Source organism: Agelaius tricolor, unplaced genomic scaffold, assembly GCF_023055355.1.
Source record: "Agelaius tricolor isolate 1412-34295 unplaced genomic scaffold, bAgeTri1.0.p SCAF_15, whole genome shotgun sequence".
NCBI lineage: Eukaryota > Metazoa > Chordata > Aves > Passeriformes > Icteridae > Agelaius > Agelaius tricolor.
The window spans coordinates 12992532-13005907 of NW_027269275.1; the positions used below are offsets into that span (position 1 = coordinate 12992532).

General features: G+C 38.4%; 1 protein-coding gene across 12 annotated transcripts in view; it reads right to left on the minus strand.

Annotated features, from left to right (window-relative positions):
• The window catches only part of SLC7A6 (solute carrier family 7 member 6), a 26798-nt gene continuing 13422 nt past the window's right edge, over positions 1–13376 (minus strand). For 11 of the 12 annotated variants that reach the window (XM_071440445.1, XM_071440440.1, XM_071440446.1 and 8 more), the window contains 6 exons: positions 12088–12211; positions 5265–5368; positions 4115–4211; positions 3316–3465; positions 2415–2598; positions 1–1259 (listed from right to left, as the gene is read on the minus strand). In XM_071440445.1, coding sequence (XP_071296546.1) covers positions 1165–1259; positions 2415–2598; positions 3316–3465; positions 4115–4211; positions 5265–5368; positions 12088–12211 — 754 coding nt within the window. In that variant the 3' untranslated portion in view covers positions 1–1164. Of the gene's footprint in view, positions 1260–2414; positions 2599–3315; positions 3466–4114; positions 4212–5264; positions 5369–8120; positions 8218–12087; positions 12212–13376 lie in introns of all 12 variants that reach the window. The other variant, XM_071440436.1, reaches the window with a different exon arrangement.

Here is a 13376-nt window from a genome sequence, read left to right on the forward strand (position 1 = left end):
GAGACTGGACCCCAATCGGGGTCAAAGCCCAGGTTTATTGTAGAGCTCAAAGCTGACCCCAAACCCAGCAGCTGCAGCCAACTGAAAATGGCGACTTGGAGTGTGCAGGGTGTTATAAAGGGAGGGAGTAAACCGGGGGGATTTGCCTGCCTGTCAATGGGGATACAGGAGAGCGTGGGGACCAGGGAAACAGGCAGGTAGGGGGACCAATAAGGGCCACCTAAACAGGCAGGGAGGGGGCCCGGTGCCTGAACCTATCACTCGACACCCTTGGTAGAAGTTTCTAGAGGGAGGGAATGGGCCGTCGAGTGATGGACAGGACACCAGGGAGGGGTTAAGGGAAGGATTCGCCACTTTTGGGGAACACGGGGAGGAGGTAGGGAGATTGACATTAAAAAGGAGGGAGGAGGCAGCAGGGGCAGAACCATTATAACAGGGGGAAACTGGTATAAACCAAAGTACAACTATACGCAACTAAAACATATGAGAACACAGTACAACACAAAGTACCAACGAGTTAAGAAGAAAAAAAATCAACCATTAATCAAATCTTCAGTGGCAAGGTGCTTAGTTGATTAAATCCTTGCCACACTCAGATACATTTCCATGTAGCATGGTTCAGTCTATAAATAATGGAGCAGAACTTAATTTATCATTAGGGGCAGAAAAACAAATGAAGTAGTTTGTTGTCACCAGTTTTCTTCTGAGAAAATAACTGAGACAGTACAACAAATCATTTCATGCAAGCATCCATCAGAATTAAGCTGGAAATTACTTAGTCTTTGGAGTCAAAGTGGGTTTTAGTCTGATGTAATAATGCATTACTTCACCACCTGTTTCTGCTGAAATCTAATTTGATCCATTAGCTCTTACCATTTTCATACCAATTCTGAAGAAGAAATAGTATTGACACACAGCTTGTGTGAGTAGGTAATGAGTAGGTAATCATTATCCAATGAAAACCTGCCCTGAAAACATGCCACAGTTTAGGAGGATGACACAAGGGCATGACCCACGTTGGAATCCATCTGCAAGTAAGAATATTTTCAGCATTTCTGAAAGACCACCAAAAACAGTTTTTCTGTGTCTTCCAGTTCCAGCTCTTCCCTTTCGTTTGTGTAATTGCTTTATCCTCCCTCCTGCTTCTTGTAATGGCTTTAAACTTTACTTGGATTTGATTTCTGGTTTCTTTTCTTCATTTGGGTCCATCTCTGTTAAAACACAGTAACAGAGCAGCTGCATGTTTCGTGTGACTGCACCTGCAGAGAAATTGGAGACAGATTAGAACAACAGCCACCTATCTCAATTCTAATTACAAAACACATCTGACTCATGAAATCTGTCAGGAATGCTGTCTCACCTCTCTTTAGGGAAACAAACAATAAAAGCTAGTACAATAACTTTGTCCCACTCATTTTTTACAGAATCTTAAACTGTTCTGTTGATATCCTAGGGTGTTCTCCTTCTTAGGCACCCTGGCAAATAACTGAAGTAAAATCTTTTTTCTCTATAATTAGGAGTGTAAAATTGGTGGAATAAAGAAAATAAAACTAATAGCATACAGGGAAAGCTACAAGATTACTGAGTATTTACATACATTCTACTACTGCAGCACCACATCCTGCTTTCAGGGTCAGGTTATGCTATAAGCCTTCCTTACCACATCCCTCATCATGGCTGTCTCACATTGTGACAATAACAAAAGAGCACTGATGGAGAAAAATTGAAATTTGTGTAATTTAACTGCTGTAATTCAACAGAAGGCAAAATTCCATTCTTTACTGACATAAAATCTGTCCATTTTCAAATAACTGATTCAGTGAAGCTGGACGGTTTGTGCTACCAAGTGTGTTCACACTTTTTACAATCATCAATCTTGGTTCAAATTAAAGACTTTTTCCTGATGTTTTGGCTAATGCTGAACAGTGTTTGCACAGTAACCAAGGCTTCCTTTCTTTCCTCTTACTCAGCTCTTCCTGCAGCTGGCAGGATGGGAGAGGGCAAGAAGTCTGGCAGGAAGATGTCCAGAACAGCTCACCCAAACTATGCCAAGGGTTATTTCGTGCTCTCTGGTGTCATGTCCAGCAATAGAAAAGGGCTGAGCAAGAAGTGTTTCCCCATACAGCTGTTGCTTGGAGACTGGCTGCACACTGGGCTGCCTGTGAGATGTGTGACTGATTGCTCTTGCAGCAGCAGAGCTTTTTCCCCTCTTCACTCACTAAACTTTCTTTGACTTGACCAGCAGGTCTTCCCACCTTTGCTCTTTCTTCCTGTTCTGTCCCTCGTGCTGCTGGGGGTGCTGATGAGCCAGCCCTGGTACTCAGCTGGGTCTGCCCACCACAACCCTTTCCATGAACAGATCAAGAGTCTTTTCCTCTTTCCTAGCAACATCTCCAGCAAACAAAGAAACTTACCCACAATCTTGTTAATAAATTGAGGTCTCCTTGATGCAGGTAAATAGACTCCCAAGAAAAAGAATGGAATTCCAGATAAAGCAATGCCAATTCCAATCACTGAATTTATAAAGTCACTATAGAGTGGCACTACCACCAGAAATATTGTGCATATACAGAATATTATTGGAAAAGCCAGACTCAGCTGTAGACAGAAAAAAGAGAACACAATGTTAATGAAATATTTACTATCTATAGTTACAAACATTATGATACAGACTTTTCTCTCTGAAACCCCCTCTGTAGAATTCTCTGCTCTTCCTCTCATATATCTGGCTATTTAGGACCACAAGCAAATTGCAGAATTATTCTTAACAGAACTGTTGCTAAATATTACAAAAGTAATCAAGTATGGTAACTCTGCTGTGCTGAAAGAAAGTGCATAGTGGCATGAAGTGTTTTTAGACAAAACCAGTAAAACTTGGGAAACAAGAATTACTGACTTTTTTTGAGTAGAGTATCAAAGTATGAGGTTAGAGGATCAGATACCATCGGAGCTAAAGGTGATCCACAGAGTTATTTAACTTGAGCAATTCCAACCAGAGATTTTTGCTGCTAGATAAAAGGCTAACTACTGTGTTAGGCTCTTGAGACATTCTGCAGAGGGCAGACAGAAGGGGTACTTAGTGAACTAGCATATAATACTAGAGTATACTGACACAACAATCTCTTCTTCTTACCTAGCAGACAAGCTAACTTTCATGGTACAACATCAAAGGGAAACCACACTTTATGTCCTGACCAATCTGTAACCTTTAGGTCATACTTAAGATGATTTTAGACAGTACAGTCCAGATTTTAGACAGTTCTTTTATATTAAATGGAAGTCAGGGATTTTTAACAATTGTGTAATCAGTATTACCTTAAGAGGTCTTGGCCGATCTGGTTCTTTCCAACGTAGATATAACTGCCCAGCAATAGACAGACCAACAAAAAACCAGTAACTGAAGCTGAAGTAATTAATCAGCTTGAAGACATCTTCCACAGCCAGGTAAATAAGGGTCATAAAACACTGTCAGAAAAGAACAAGAGTTAGAATCTAAACCCAAAGGTTTGAAACTTACTGTTTATCTTGGTTTTTGCCTTTAAGTAACACCTTATACTCCTTAGTGTCTGGCATAATTTTGTGCCTCAAAAAATTACTCTCTCAGCAATCACCTTGATGATAGTTTATCTCTTGTGAATTTTTTTAAGTTTTCCTTTCAATAATTCATATTCTTGTTCTGAAAAAGTTGTCTTAATTCATTGACTGTATCACAATAAATTACATTCTTATTCAGGGGACTGGGTTTCTCAGCTGCATTTAGATGCAGTAAGGATCTGAGAGAAGCACTTTGGGCTCTAGGAATTATTCAGTCTTGAGCAGCAGAAATCTTTTATATACAATATGTCAATTATTAGTTGCAGTTTCAAGTGGCTGAAAATGCAATCCATTGTAAACAGAACACATTTCTTATGGCATGGCTTCTGCTAAACTGATGTTCTGATTTCAGCATGAAATACAACACATACATGGACTAGTTCTTTTATATTTTTCTCATGTTATTTTTTATACATATATATTTTTGTACATTTTTCTAGCCCTGTGTTGAAGCTCCATTTTGAGGGAAGCTGTGCTGTGTGTCCCATCTAATTAGTTGAAAAGAAAAGCAATAACTTGCATTGAAGAGCAGAGCTGGCACAGGTGTGAACCTCTTTATGTGGATCATAGACAACAGATCAGGAAGGTGACCTTCCCGAGATCCTACAAAAAATAGCCTGAAAAAAAGCAGTAAAACACATGTTGAGACCACAGACAAGACAGAATACATTACAGAAAATCAAAGAACAACACCAGTGAAAATAAATGTTTACAACACTGAATTTCTGTCCTTTAAACTGGAACATTCTTATAAAGATGTACTGTACAATAACCACTGAAAGGTAGGTAAGCTTTTAGAAACAAGCTGTTAACAACCATTTTTTAAAAATCATCCTACAGGTAAAATAGGCAATATCTACAGTAACTGAAACAAATTTCTATTGTTTCACAAAATTCTAAAAGCTAGCACTGAAATCATTCCAGCTTAGGGAAGAATAGTTTTCAATGCCAACCAGAAGAGATTGCCAGGTCCCTAAAATGATGTCACTCAACCACATTCTCAAAAAACAAACACACAATTTTATTACCAACTGTTCTATATTGACTGCTTCATCAAATGATCATATTTCTTCTCAGTAGAGACATTGCAAATTCATTCAATGGATAGGAAGAATATTAAAATGTCTGAATAAATCTATCTAAAACTTTTGCTAGTTATATCCACAATCAGTGCTCAAAGAAAAGGTTCAACACAGTATCCTAAGCTTTCTGATTGCAGCTTCATAGCAGTAGCAAGGTTTTTAGGGTTTTTCCAAGTACAAAGTTTTAAAATACGGATATTAAAAGGTCAGTAAGTTTTAGATAAATACATTTGAAAACAAAAACTTGCTAGAATTACTCTATCAATTAAAATGGAAGGTAATGCAAACAATCAGAAGGCCTGAGGACTCATCACACAAAATTCATTTGATTCATTTTCACCAGACAAAATTCATTTGATCTTATAATTATGCTCTGCATACACTCAGGAATGCTTTGGGGAAACAAGGCAGTGTTAAGGGTGTATGTACACACACACAGAGGTTTATTTAGATCCGTGGTTTCATTGGGGCTATTCATTATAGGTTGAGTTTTAAAAGTATTTTTGCCTCTCTCATAATAGATCAGCATAACAGTCACATGTAAAAAGATTTATGAACATTTGTCAAACTGAAAGAGGTATGCACTACCTTGATGATGCTAGAATTGAAGCATTAAGTCCTCCAAAGCAAGAAAAGGCTACAGCAATGGGAATGGTCCAGCTGAATATACCAAATATCCTGTCAGCAAATGTCTGATGAAAGGGAAAAGAAAAGGAAACATGAAAATATCTGCAAAAAAGAATATGTAAAAATATGATATCAGAGCTTTTGTAATACACTTGTATGGAAAAAATAGTAACACAGTAAGGACAGTTCATAATGCAGCACAAGGAATCACACAGCTCTCTTATTTATTTATGGATTCTAAATAAACACAAACTTCTTTAGCCAAGCATCTGAAGTCATATTTTCTGATCACAAGGGAAAAGAAAATGTTTTGAGCATTTTCTTCCCAATCCTAATATATTTCATTATCTAACTGACCTACAGAACACAAGTGAGCATTCTTTGGATTACTAAAAATATTACCTAACCAAACAGGGAAATGCCATATTGTAGTGAATAACCACTGCCAACATCACAGCTACTGTTGATAGATTCTATTGTAGGAATCTACTCTAATTTCCTTTTTTTTTTTAGTTTCCTAAGAAGCACCTTTTTCTTTAGCTCCACTGGCAGGGCCTCTGGACTCTACTCTCACAACCTGGCAAATAACAGAGCAAGTGATCTCATCAATTGCTCAATACTTGATGTTGCTAGATAATACTGCAAGAAACTGTGGTGACTGTCCATGGTAGAGCTCTGAAACCAAGAAGTCAGGAGCATCAAAGCCACTGATTGCCAGCAATCTTGGATCTAAACAAAAAATGGGTAATAATTTGCAATATACTGTTCTGGTCTATTCTGTTCAACTTCCTGGATGGAGAAAAAAGTCAGAGAGACTTAAAGTATCAGACAACACATTTGAAACATGAAGAAATTTAATTAATGCAGACTGACAGGTATTCCACCTCCCATCCTGGTGTGAGCATTGTACATATCTGGACAGTAGCATGAAGTGAGGCAGAAATGCCCTCAGGCTGTGTTCAGAGGACATGGCTGGAAGCCTTCCTATCCATCCCAAGCCTACCTACACATAACTAAATCACTTCCATCATTTCTTTTACAAAAGCAAACTAACAGCAAAAGAATCATGTCTACATTAGACAGCATGAAGTCACTTTTTAAGGAAACAGTATTCATGTATAAGTATTCAAACAAAGATTTGAACATTTTACATCTTAGCAAGCAGCAGTCCCCTGAAGCAGAATGTAATTTGTTATGATCCAGTCAATGAATTAAGACAACTCCTCCGGAACAAGAATGAGAACAAGAAGAAAACTCTAGTAAGCAAATGTTGTAATATTTTAAAGGAATATTTAAACCTGAACTGCTGATTTCTGAACCCAAACAATAAGTGAAATTACCAGACACAAAACTCCTGGAGGATTTTTTGTTTTACTATATTAAGTTAAGCTACAGAACAAGATGTTAGAGAATTAAGATGTTTAGTAAAACTGCCTAAAGGATAAGCATTTAGATAAGTAATATTAACAGCTAAAGCTAAAGAAGAGAGAAAAAAAAATCTATTAATGCAATCTTATGCTGAAGGATGCAAATTAGCTAATATAACATTTGGAGAAATTTTCTCCCTCCAAAGATGTTCTTTGCAATGATGTTGTTTTCTATTTCCTTTTGAAACATCTGGAAATGAGCCAGTGTGAATGATGGGTGCAGGACTCACTCAAAGGCTATTTCCATCCTGTAATGTGTATCCCATTGTTCTAGGAGATGCTAATACTGTTCCACACATCTTGGAAAACAACATTTAATTCATATAAACAGTAAAACCCACAAACTATCTACAGACCAAAATGCTACAGATTCAATGTATTCTGGATGCAGGCTATGTTCTACATCAGCTGTTGATCCAGCTCAAAGCCTAAATAAGTGACTTGCCTAGAGCTGTACAAGTCAGACTCTTCAAAAAAAAGAGTAATGTAGTGACAACCTCTACCAAACACTGTCATTTCCAATCTACTTTCTAATGCTGTAGTTGGGATTCATCACAACAGAGCAAAGGGTAGAGAAACTTCAAGAGCTAAACTTTAAGTGAGGCAATACAAAACACTATTTCAATTGAGAATCATCTAAAAAACGTTCAGCTTGGTTTGCCAAGTAGATCTATCTGCCCACAAAATGATCTTTCAGCAAAACAAAGTTGAAAGGTACCTGAAGTTTGCCTAATCTATCTATTGATATTAACCAGCTTTACATGAACATAAAGACCCACCTGCCTGTAGGCAAGTGTTTTCTGACAGGGTTTCACCTTTATTTATAACAAAAATCAGCCAAGTTCATTACTACTACTCAGACACTTGAGTACAAATTTATAAATCCTTCAATACCCTCCTTCTAACAGATGCCAAGAAATGTCTTCTTCCAAGCTCAGCTATAGTCTCTTGTGAACAAAGATAAACCCAAAGATCTCCACAGCATTTCTTGCTAAAAGAGTTACTGAAGTCTAAGTAAAAGCAGCCACAAGAAATATTCACTGCATGCATATCAGAGGATTATTCTGCATAAGAAGGCAGGGTAGAGGAAAGTACAACACAAAATCAAATTATCAAGCATGCACACTGAGTGCACTGCACCAAGAAGGGAAAGGGGGAGGGAAAAGTAGAAGAGTTAGTGGTTGCTTTCTGCTAAAACCACAACTGTACAATCATGGATCCTCCAGAAATAAGCCAGACCTGGGCTTTGAGCAGAGCTTCTCACCAATTCTACTTTAACTACCACTGCTTCTGGGAGTTGTAAAGTGCATGTATAAAAACAAATGAGCTGGCAATGGAGGAAAGAATAGAGCATTCACAAAGGCATGTGGAGGATGACAGGGGAGCCTACCTGGAGGTAGCTATAAGCAGAAACATTTAGTCCACCATAACAGGAGAAAACCACCACTATGAGGAAGGATATCATCTCAGGATTCTTCTGAGAAAGTCTAAAGAGCAAGAAGGATTAAGAGATTAAATTGTCATCTCTGCTATAGTCTGACAAATCCTGTAGTCCAGACTTGAATTATAACTGCTTCTAACAGCTTGGAAACAGAGAATTCAGAGAAGTGCTGATGTAACCCTTGCAATTACAGATACAGTTCTTTTATGCCCTCCCATCCATTGAATATGTAAGGTATACATGGATACATGCACACTGTAGGACATGCAGCTGGAAGTGTCCCCTTTAGTTTTGATTTTTTTTTTTCAAATATCAGGAAATAATAATGAGGGAAGAGGCTTTCCAGCCATGCACTTCTCAGCTGAACTGCCCTTATTTAATCATAACTAAAATGTTACATTGCTCCCAGAAGAATGGACAAAAACTGAATTACAGCTTTGTTTCAAGGCATGAATGACTGAATAAACTACATTTTATTTTTGTCCTGGGTTAGCTTGATCTCATGATCATCAGCTGGTAAGTTGTGAATGGTTTGCAAGAACACTTTTTTGTCCTTTTAAAGGTCCAAACAACAGTTCTGTACAAACAGGTTGAACTAAAGCAGCAGAAATTCCAGCATCAAGAGCTGCCACAGCAAAATACACAGGATATTGCCTCACACTCAGTAATTCAGGCACACAGATGAGTAGCAAGACCCACATACATATTACAAATCACAAGATGAGAACTGTTTCATCACACTTAGCTGCACATTAGAAGAGTACTTAGAGGCACACAAGAAATGTCAGACTACACTGAGAGCATATGGAGGCACAAGCACATGTGAGGCTGGCAAAGCAGCACACAGTATTGATTGGAGGGACAAATGGAGAAATGCAACGAGAATGTAGCCTAACAAGAATAAGAAACTTATGCCAAAAAAATACCCAAGGATTATCAGGTGTTTCTGTTAGGAAAGTTTAAAAGGCATCTACAGAGCCTCTTCATGTTAACTCATTTCAAGATCCTATTGCCCAGGAGCTTTTCCAGACCAAGTTCTATTAACATTCAGAGCAGTAAGGGGATATATATGTGTGTATATATATATATGAGCAATCTAACTGGTATTTTGGAAACACAATTAATTCTGCTTTGAAATTTCTCTTGAGGTGAAGTATAAATACATTCCCACATTACAGGAAGATCTGGCAGTCAGAACTACAGTATGTTTTCTTAATTTTGAGCTTCTGAGGACTCTAAGGTGCTACTGCTTAACAAAAACAAACTCTTAATTAATGGCAATTAGGAAGCTGCACATGCAAAAAAAAAAAGCACCTCAGCAGAAGTTTTCTCCCACTGCCATAGACTACATTGTCAGGATACTGTATGACATGTCTCCCCACTGACCAAATTAGATTTATTGTCACATATATTAAAAGGAAGAGTGCCCATCAACCAAACCCAGAAAATTGTAAAGGTGCAAAAGAAAACAATTTAAATGTGTCTCTTGTAATTCTCATTTCAATTACCATGCTGTTGATCAATTCTACTCAAACAGACATAATTCTCTCAAATAATTGGCAATACCTTTACTGAGAGAAAAAGGTACCACTGCAGTAAGAAGTCCAGCATAAAATTCCCACTTCATTTTTAGGTCACCGAATACAATCTTATGGCAAGAGAACCAGCACTACTCTGCTGCATTAATACAGTGCATTCCTACTTGCTTTTAAGTTATCTCTTCTGTACAGCCCACATTAAAATTTCCAATATCAGCTCCAACAGTAAAACAGTTCCATTTATATTTTCATGGAGGTGCTGAAGATATTTGATCTAAATCTTCTCAGGTGTTTATCCTCTTCTTAGAGGATCTAAGGATCTTAAATCATCTCTCATAGCTAGCTGTAGAACGAGGGTTCAGTGTTTCCCAAGTCTCTTACATATCTCATACTGAAAATATAATATATCATTCCCAAGTTCAGCTCAGCTTTTCAGCTTGGACTCCAAAGCCAGAGAACTTCCATGCAGCTGCCCTCAGGAGTGTTGCATTGGCAGTGAATTACAGCTAGCTCCAAGAAAGAAGGCAAATAACTTACTGAACAACTCTCCCTCTAAAAGCAACTGCCTACCCTCAGTTTGAAGGTATGGAATGTGCTCTTCATCCAAAGAAACCTTACTGGGAAGTGCCTGTGCAAGCAAAGAAGAGGAACATGACACTGATGGCTAAGGACAAGCGGATTTTCCTTTTCAGAAAAGAAGCCAGTGAAGCCAATGAAGGAAGAGAAGTAATACCCAAAAGGTCTAAGAAGAACTTCAAAATTTCTGTCTGAATTCAGTTAGAAAAAAGAAGAGCTCCAGGTTGGCCTAGTTCTGCTGGGATGAGGAGGCTTAGGGCGGTACCCACTCTTTCGGCTCATGCACAGAAAATGAGGTATAGGGTCCTGATATCTTTGTGGTTAGTTGAGAATAGTCAATATTTATTAAATACACCAAAGAAGAATAAAACAGCTAAAATTCACAGCCTCCCACATTTCAGTTCATTAAGGGAGCATGGCAAAGCAAAGCAAGCCTGCTCTAGCATATGAGAGCACCAGGGTGAACTGATGGATTTACACTGCACTCACAGGATGATATTCAAAGATGCAACTGAAGTCATCCTCTTTATCTCCAGTTTGCTGACAAAGCTGTACAGCTCCAAGAAGGAGACAGCTGGCTATGCAGGACAACTGTTTGCTTCAACCAGTTTTAGCTCTTCCAAAGGAAGAGCTAAAAGAAGTAAGTTGCCAAACACCACCTACTATAGGAACTCAGTCAAGGCCCACAGACATGACCAAACACGGGAAGCAGGTGTCAAACTGTGCATTGGCAGCCAGTATGCTTCCAGTCAGGAGACAAAACAGCCCAGAAAGTGCTTGTGGAGCCAGCTGCCTCTTTCACAGACAAAAGCACAATAGTAGTCTCAAAAAACATAAAAAAGGTTGTTCAGAAATAGTGAAAGATGAGGCAAAATGTCTGCTCTTCTTTATTTGTATTTGTGCTACAGAGTAATTTTCATCTCCATAAAAGTTAATAGCAAAGGTTGTAATGGTTTCCATAAGGAGGCAAAACAGAAGTCAACTGTGAGACTCTGACAGGAATCACTGAAAAAGTGAGTGATTTGACACTATCAGCAACCATCTGAAGAGCATTTGCAGAACTTTTAAGCTGGCTATTGCTGTATCACTTAAATTTCTTCAACAAAAATGCTTCAAAAAATCCATTTCTTAGCCCCAACACTGGGGCTATATCACATGAAGCCAATTGTGTTGTAAAAGGAGGGCATTTTATAATTTCTTTTCCCACATAACCCCTTGGTAGCATTTTTTTTGCCCTGTAACCAAGAAAAACAGCACAGAATGTGATCTGGAAAGATCCTTTCATACTTCTTTTACTCAGAACTTTCAGTCCTTTCAGGAACTGGAAATAGCTTCACTCCATCCTTTCCAGCTCAAAGCCTCTTCACTGAAAAGGAGAAAGCCACTTCACTTCTTCCCAAAATAGCAACAAGGAGGCTGAAATGTAACTGCTGCTTGATTACACCAGAGACTTGAAACTGAAGCAATATTATTACCATGTTTCTTTAAAAATTCATCAATGTAATTAACCTACGCCAACTTGCACCAACTACATGAAGGGCAACAAGCAATCTGTAGCTTGTGTCACAGGTAGAATATCTGAGCAGATCTAAGGGCCTCAATTTCATCAGATTTCTTTCAATAGCTTAATTCTCACCTCCTTTCTTCATTCATCCACTGAATACAATGCTCTAAGCCTTCCTAAAGATTCCACTGATGATAGAACTCTCTTCCACCACCCAGACAATCTGCTTTTTGCTCATACCCTTACAATGATTTTTTAAGCATCTCAAACACTCACTTGTAACACTTGGTCAACTTACCACTGCCACAGCATCACTAGAGAGAACAGCATGAGAATCCAGCACTGTATAGTAAGCTATATTGGTCATAATATAGATAATAGTCACAATTGGCATAGACACTGCAATAGCCAGGGGCAAGTTCCTGTAAGACAAAAAAAATGCCAAAACTCCAAAACCCACAACTGCAGAAAAAGAAAACTTACATTAGTAACAGATTAAAGTTATTTATTTGTATCATTTACAATACAGAGAAAATTAATGAAACCAGCATAAAGATTTCAAAGAAGGTATCTCTGGAATCAGAGTTTGGTTTCTTTTATAACTAGAAATTCTAATATAGAAGACTGGAAAAAAAATCAGATTTTTATAGTAACTTAGAACCTAAATTATGTGTAAAAAGGGATTCTCTGCACCTGCTCTTCAAACACTCTTGCTTCAAGGTTTCCACATCTGTAGTAACAGCCTTCAAACTTACATGCTTTAAATGACTTCCTAATGTCCATGTTAATTTACCACATTTAGAACCCAAAGAGGCAAACTCTGAGGTTCTGCCCTCCTCCTCCCTGGGGAATGGGGTTGTCCTTTCAGCACTTCCTTCTGGAACTGATGCAGGGAGATTTATTAAACCAAACCCCTGTTCTCATCTGCACTCATCGCAGCAGAGAACAAACTAACTGGGCTGCACAACAGAGATGCAGATCTAAAATTGCTGAACAGCTATGAGCCCCTGCATGTGGTGTATCCTACCAGCAAACACAGGTCTAGAAAGCTACACAAAAACAAGTCAAGAGTAACAGGAAACTGCTAACCTTTAGATGTGAGCAGGTTAGAGTTAACTGTGAGATAAACTCACAGGCCTGAGTGTGCAGCTCCACGGAAATACATTTTTAATGTGTGGCTTTGGCTTTTCTCAGTCTTATTCTTCCCTCAAACCTCACAGAAATATTCAAATGTTTCAAAAAGGGAAGCAGAATTGAGAGTGTTACTCTCACATTTGCCCAGTTTGAAATCAAACACAGCAGGGTGACATTGATGTGCATTTGCCATGAACATTGTTTTCAGTAACAACAATAGAAAACCTCCAAAAAACAAAACCCCAAAGCATAAAAATTCTCAGTCTGACTGAAACTTTGCAAGTTTCCTCAAAAACTTCCTGAGGCCCAGAAGTCCAGCTGTTTCTGTCTGCTGCCATGGAAGCAGAAAAACAAACAGAGCTCACAATCCTCCATATAAATCAGTAAATTAGTAACTGGGAGTTCTGACTCTTCTATAAGGTTGCACACTCATAGTAAGAGACCCATGAATCC